The sequence below is a fragment of the Poecilia latipinna genome, unplaced genomic scaffold (genome assembly GCF_001443285.1).
Source record: "Poecilia latipinna isolate Pla-1442-1.1 unplaced genomic scaffold, P_latipinna-1.0 Scaffold18, whole genome shotgun sequence".
In the NCBI taxonomy this organism is placed as follows: domain Eukaryota; kingdom Metazoa; phylum Chordata; class Actinopteri; order Cyprinodontiformes; family Poeciliidae; genus Poecilia; species Poecilia latipinna.
Window position 1 is genome coordinate 558,878 of NW_015112634.1, and position 7,335 is coordinate 566,212.

The 7,335-nt window shown below is 33.7% G+C and overlaps 1 protein-coding gene across 1 annotated transcript in view; it reads left to right on the forward strand.

The window, feature by feature from the left end:
* Positions 1-6,180, forward strand: part of LOC106948774 (corticotropin-releasing factor receptor 2) — a 62,849-nt gene extending 56,669 nt beyond the window's left edge. Inside the window, exons 10-12 of the mRNA XM_015034624.1 lie at positions 665-800; positions 1,234-1,275; positions 3,768-6,180. Of these exons, the coding sequence (XP_014890110.1) occupies positions 665-800; positions 1,234-1,275; positions 3,768-3,908 (319 nt within the window). The 3' untranslated portion in view covers positions 3,909-6,180. The remainder of the gene's footprint in view (positions 1-664; positions 801-1,233; positions 1,276-3,767) is intronic.
* The last annotated feature ends 1,155 nt before the right edge of the window (positions 6,181-7,335 follow it).

Sequence of the window (7,335 nt, forward strand, 5' to 3'; positions counted from 1 at the left end):
GAACAGTGGTTGAAAAACACTGCTTTAACATTTTAACAGAATAAATACATAAAGTTAGGCAAGTATGAGGCATCTCACAAAAACACTGAGTGCAACAAGATTTATTCAATTAAAAGAGCTGAACTTCTAATCACTGCATCCAATCTGTCTGAGTCTGAGCTATTATGATTAAAGATACTTGGGTACAAGTTTCAGTTTCCAGATTTGCAAAGCTGGTAGAGTTTTACCACAGAAACATTCTGGTGTAATACCAGCAAAAGGTGATATGGACTCGTGGGCAATGAATACAAATGGACTGCATACCTTTCAAATTTGTATTTGAAAAAAAACAAACAAACATTGTTCTCCTTTAACTTTGTTTTGCACTGGTGTCTCACCAAAACACTAATAAAATGCAATAAAGTTTGCCCTCATAACAAAATAAGGAATATTCAAAGAATCGCATAGGTAGTTTTGGAAGGGGCTGTTTAAAAGTCACTTATTGAAAAGTTATTGGCTTTCATCAAAAACACATACTCTGACTATCTTGTGAGTTGGTACTGTGATTTTTTCTTTTCTTTTCTGCACAATGTCATATGATTCCCAGAGTAAGATATTTCTGTAAGTGGAAAAAAAAAAGAAAGAAAAAAAAGCTGCTGTTCATGTTAATTCCTTGTCTTTGCAGAAAAGCTGTGAAAGCTACACTCGTCTTGTTACCTCTGCTGGGGATCACCTACATGCTGTTTTTTGTCAATCCGGGGGAGGACGACATCTCTCAAATTGTTTTCATCTATTTTAACTCCTTTTTACAGGCTTTCCAGGTGAGAATCATTTTCTTTCACACAGTACAACAGTGGGCAACCGTTGGTGTTTTTTTCTTTTTTTTTTTGCCAGGGTTGCATCATTTATTTGAGCCGCTTTTGAGTTTTCTGGTGGGAAGATAATTTGAGCTAGCATTCTAGCTGTGCTTACACAGTCTACTTCCCTCCTGCCTTATGTTCTGTACTCTCACATGTCAAGATTAGCCAGCCCATGTGGGCTAGTTTTCTACTCTGTAGCTATTCCTTTTATTGGTGTATTTTTTTTTTTTTTTTAAATCTATGGATAAATGGAAGGAGGGCTGGTGACTCATATTTTTTCCGCAGTATAATGGTAATAACTTTTTTTTTTTTTTTACTTGACTTGTGTTTTATAGCATTTGAAAATATATGGTCTTATATTTTACTTACGCTGATAATGTGTCTTATTCTACAGGGATTCTTTGTGTCAGTCTTTTACTGCTTTCTAAATGGAGAGGTAAGTCACTGATGTTCGACATTTAAAATAACATTAATCACTTTGGGTTTTGATTCATAGTCCTAATAAGTCCCATATACATCTCCTCAAATATTTTAATGTCTTTTTTTTTTCTAAATGTGCTAAAACTTAATCTGACAGAAGCAGCTTTAACCAAAATGTATGTTATGAAATAGTCTTCACATACATTGAAATTTTCACTCTGGAATGTTTCTCCTTTGATATGATAGAAAATTGCTTCAAGTGCTGCAATTATCATCTGATTAAAAATAAAGGCAAATTCACAGAATGCCAGTAGCTGTCTGACAGTAATCAAAACCAGTTTTAATATAGAAAATTTGAGGATAATTAAAAAAAAAAAAAAAAAAATTCCCTTCTCACCCTCCGCGGGTGGTCTCTTTCATCCTCTGAGCTACCTGAAACTAAAAGTTGATTATATTTATGGCTTGCACATTGAAAAGCTTAGAAATATTAACATCTAATTTTGTACAACGTGAGAGTTCAAAGTCAGCTTGCTATTTTATTAATTTCTATCAAATTGTGGAGACTGAAATGAATCAGTTCTTCACTTTTAAAAAAGGTCTGGTCGTTTCCTTTTTCGTAAACAATAGCAATGTCACACTGTGAGGTAAATAACTATTTGATCCCCTGCTGTGTCTTTGCTCACAAACAAATGGACTGACTCTAAATCATAAGGTGGTTTCATTTTGGTGTCAAGCAGTATGTATGTATGTATGTATGTGTGTGTGTATATATATATATATATATATATATATATATATATATATATATATACAGCATTGTGTGAAATTAAAAAAAAAATTGTTTCTATGACACTGTGTGTTGTTTAATTGCCTACAACATATGTCTATTTATTGTTTACAGAAGTCCTTATCTCCACTTTTTACGTGAATAAATCACACCTGTTCACAGAATTTGTATCTGAATTTGCTGCAGAGCTGGATAGATCAAACTGTGAAAGAATGCCAGAGACAAGCCAGTAACTCTCAACAAGTCTGGAACGGGCTCCACAAAAATTAAGAAAACACGTGTAGTTTGGTCTTTTGGAGTGACTATTGAGAAATGAGAAAACTATTAAATAACCATGATTCTCCCGTGGTCTGGAGTTCCATGCAAGGACTTGACTTGAGCAAAGTTTATAATTATAAAAGTGAAGGGTCAGTTCTGAGATACACACGAGGAACATTTCAATGATGGGACCACAGATGGGACCACAGTCACCAAAGATGCTGCTGGGAACATACTTTGCTATGTCATGCATTGATATCTTAAATCCCATAAAGAAAGACCATGCACATCATGCTCTAAGGTTTTTCTGTTAAGATTAAAATTACTCAGGGTAAGCTTGGGAGACATTATTGTGGGTCAGGCTTTATCTATCACCCCGTGCATGCCTGCATCCTTTCTTTTGGAGTGGTATGGCTAGACTTCTCCTCTAGTGATGTAGATCATTCTCCCCACACGTCTAAGCAATGCATGGAAGTATGAATCAATGAACAAAGAGCATAGTCTGACAAAAACTACTGTTTGGAGGCGTTATCATAATTTAATCAAAAACTTGTTCAGACACCAGTTTGTTCTTTAAAAGTAAACCTTGTCTGATCCAGAAGTAAAATCAGACTTCAGTAAAGTTTATTAAATTTAAAGCCATGGGAGTTCATTAAACTTCCGACATCTAATGAAAGTTTGTTCTTTTGGTGCAGAAAGTCTTTTTTAATGTTAGAAAATTTAAGGACAAATATTGTACCAGAACTCTGAGAGCTGTGGATATGAAAGTTCAGCATAGCAAGTCACATGAAACAGACAAAGAGCAAGACAGTCGCTCCACAAATGTAAAACTAATTGTAAATAGTGAGAAGGCTTAAGCTCAAAGCAAAAACCACAGATACAGTTTTTGAAAATGGAAAAATGGAAAAAGCTGAAAAATACAGCCTTTATTGTATTATATAAAACCATAGCATATTGTTTGTAATTTGGTATATCCAAAGAGTAGAAAAATGGCCTTGAATTTAGACTTCATATGCATATTTACTTATTTAAAGATGTTTCATCCTATATCTGTAATGTCGGTAAGAATGTCGATGCTTCAGTTGTCTGCTTTTCTAAAACCTTCAACTTCAATCTTCACTTTTTACTTGTTTGTTCTACTTGAAAAGGAAATTGCTGCTTATGTAAATTCATAGCAAATCTCATGTAAAGGCACTTTGCAAGACAACAAGATGCAATTTTCATAGAAAAAAAAATAAAATATATATATATATATATAAATATATATATAATCAATCCAATCTTACAGACAAATTCAATTTCACTTACAAATTCAACCTGAATTGCACATTCCAATTAGATCCTGATTGACAATGCAGTGAAGTTCAGTTGTGTTTCAGGTTCATAAGCCAGCATTTTACATTTTATGCAAGGAAGATGTATATTCCATCCTTACAACCTGCTGTTTTTGCTCAACATTTCAGGTCCGTTCTGCAGTGAGGAAACGGTGGCACCGCTGGCAGGACAACCACGCTCTTCGAGTGCGAGTGGCACGAGCCATGTCCATCCCCACATCGCCGACCAGGATTAGTTTTCACAGCATCAAGCAGACCACAGCTTTGTGAGCGTGGGAATAAACTCTATCCCTTCTGACATGCTCATCCAGAGAACATCCTTCATGATTTTGGTCCAGCATTCTAAATTAGGCCGAGTACTTCACAGTAAACTGCTTAGTGTTGTGTGTCCAAATCAACAAGACACTCCTTTTTACTGCTGAGGTTTCAAATACTCATGAATTAGTTTGCTAGATGATGCATTGTTTTACGGAAATGTACAGTGTGTAAAGTACAAGATTTGAAATTCTTTGAAGAATGTTTTACAGCAAAGATGAATCACCATTCACCAACAAAGCAGGTCTTGCTTTGCTTTTTATTTCTGTCAAATAGCTGCTTAGTGGTTATTTATGGGAAGACAAGAATTTAGCAGGATCTGCAACTCATCCACTCATAGACATAGATGCTGAAAGAGTGCAATCGATAAAACTTGAATTGTAATTGACCACAATGCAGCCTCTTGTCTGCCAAAACAACCATTTGTCTTGAAAATGATCAGAAACTAAGAAAATCTAACTTTCTTAATAAAAACTGGAAACGGTTATTTTGGATGGAGGTGGTAAAAGGGAAACGTTTTGTCTTATTCTGTTCTGCTTTACATGTTGTCGGGGCATTTCTTCACACAATTTTACTTTCACCTCTCCTCTGGCCATTTGTTCCCAGCACTGTTATTTCTCCGGTGTGCAAAAACAAACAAGAGGGAATTGACTGAAAGAAAAGTCTACTTCAGGACATGTTTGATGCCACTGGTTCCCCAATCCCAAGTTAAATCTCGAGTCCAGACAAGCAAATCTAAGATTATAGTTATTATTTTAAGAAGTGAAAATGATTCTTAGCCATTTATGCAATATTTGCATATAGAGCACAAAGTGTTGTGCACGGGTATATCGTGCATGTGAAGTGAAAGCAGATTAAATTCTTTTTGGCTTAATGAAATCCTCGTGGCTTTCTCATAATCAGTGTCACAACTAAGCTTTTGCTGCTGAAGAAGGGAAGCCTGATGGAGTGGGAACCAGTCACATCCCTAAAGACGCGTTTCGGTCAGGTCAGCGTATTCTCTCAATGTAATGCCAGCTTTTACGTCTCACAAGGCTTATCCCACAAAGTCATGGAAACAGCCATGTGTCTGCTTTGGTATTTGCCCAAAAAAACTTTTTGCTGAGGGATTAAAAGAGGATGAGAATTATTGATTTTTTTTTTTTTTTGAAGAGATTACGAAAATAAAAAAAGCATATTTATTGATGATCTAAAATGCTGCTGATGTTTAAGCCTGACTCATCAGATCATCTGCATAATTATCTAGAGTTGTTGAAAATGTAGAAAATAGATTTTCAAAAATAAGTGTATTAATTTTTGAATTTCTGTTAATACTCCAAATAAACTCTTACCAGTTTTCTGTCATTTTGATGCCACACAGTGTGTCAGTTAAATAACTAAATGTATACATGTGTATCTCAGTACATTAGAATACCACACTTTTTCTTTCCAATAAACTTTCCATTAAAATACTAGAATAAATCACTTTGTGAAGAGCCTTGTCTATTTAGCAAAGATCTTTTTTGACTTGCCCTCATTGAGGAAGACGTTAGTGACCCGTTACTCGACAACTGTCTTGTCAGCAGTCCTGACAATAACTGTGAAGGCTATAAGATGAATTCATATAAGCCATAAGATAATACTATATGATAACATGCTCTCAAATTATTTTTAATTAGTGGCGTCTAATACAATTTTTTTTTTTTTGAAGAGACTGGGCTTTCATTACCTATAAGGGATAATAAGTGAAAAATTAACACTTGAAGTACATCTAAAGTGTGATCAAGCTGCATAGTTTTACCATTTTTTGTGAAATAAAATAACTTTTTGATAATGTTCTAATTTATTGAGAGACACCATACTTGCTGGAGTATACATTGTAGGCTTGGGTAAAAGTTTGACCAAAATTCTTTTTTTCAAAAACTGTGTTTAAATGGCTTGTATAAAACATAAAATATGTAACCATCTGTTTATGTAAAAATGTGCTTTTCATTGTTGTCTTTGTAAACTTGTGTTAAACTAAAGCAAATTTGTTATTGCTGTTCTGTTCTTACTACACTGATGGTGGCTAGTGTAGAAACTATCTACCCTAGACTGATTTGTTGTAAATATTATATCTGCTTCACTTCAGAGTCACGGCATGAAGCTGTAATACAGCACATCTTTCCAGGATCTCTACAGGTTACATAAAGTTAAAAGGACTACATGATGCTACTATTGTAAAAATGTGAAATAATCTTATAAAAAACAAGATTTATTTAAACTCACCAAAGAGACAACCTTTGTTTACTAACTTACAGTTTTTATTGTCTACATATTTATATTGTCGTCAGTGGACTATAGTTAATGAATCTGTTTTTAACATGATTTTTTTTACATCAATTTCTGAACATGAAGTGTAATCAACAAAGTCAGATGTCAGATCTGTAGATTTTAAGGAAGCCACCCATACTGCCTTACAAAACAACAAGAAATGTATTTTTGTGAAAAGGAAGTTGTCTCTATTGGTTAAAATAAAAATTTCTGTTATTGTGCCTTTGATTTTTACTCATTTCTGAACAACATACACATTTAAACTGATTCATACCTTTCACAAAAAGCAACAGAAGACAATTTTTTGATATTACAACAAATCACTAGCTTTAAAGAGGGGGGGTTCTGACATGTTACACACACATTCACACACACACACACACACATATATATATATATATATATATATATATATATATATATATATATATATATATATATATATATATATATATATATATAAGCATGGTTACTTGATTGTACAAGTAATTTAGGACTTAAATCTATTTTATTTAATGGATCTTGGATTTTTGAAATTTCTTTGGAATTAATAATGTATTTTTAATTTAATTGAAATGAACCAAAATCCATGTAAATATATGTTTTAGATAATGTGATTTTGATATTTTAAGACTAGTTGGAATAATTGTTTCTTTTCTGATATGCAAAACCTCTTGGCTCATGTTATCCCTTTTTTGTTTTATAAATTATGTAAAAATTGAAACACTGAAGCACCATGGGAATAATGATATTCTTACACAAGGATACAGCTGAGCATCTCAGACAGCCCTATGCCCAATAATGCTAAGTAATCTGACATTTCCACAAATTGCACTGATATTTTTCATTTGCTTTTCCACAGGAATTAATTCAGCTGTTTTTTTTTTTTTGTTTTTTTTCCACTGCTCATATACCAGTTGTTCCTCTTCTGGCAGAGAGGAAAAATTCAAGTTTGCATGTTGTATGATATGTAATCACTGTAAAAAATTTTTCATTGAAATGTAATCATTTCAATACGGAGCCCCTAAGGGGACATGGAGAAAAAAAAAAAAGGAAAGAAAGCCCGACTTATTATCGCGAGATCCCGAGA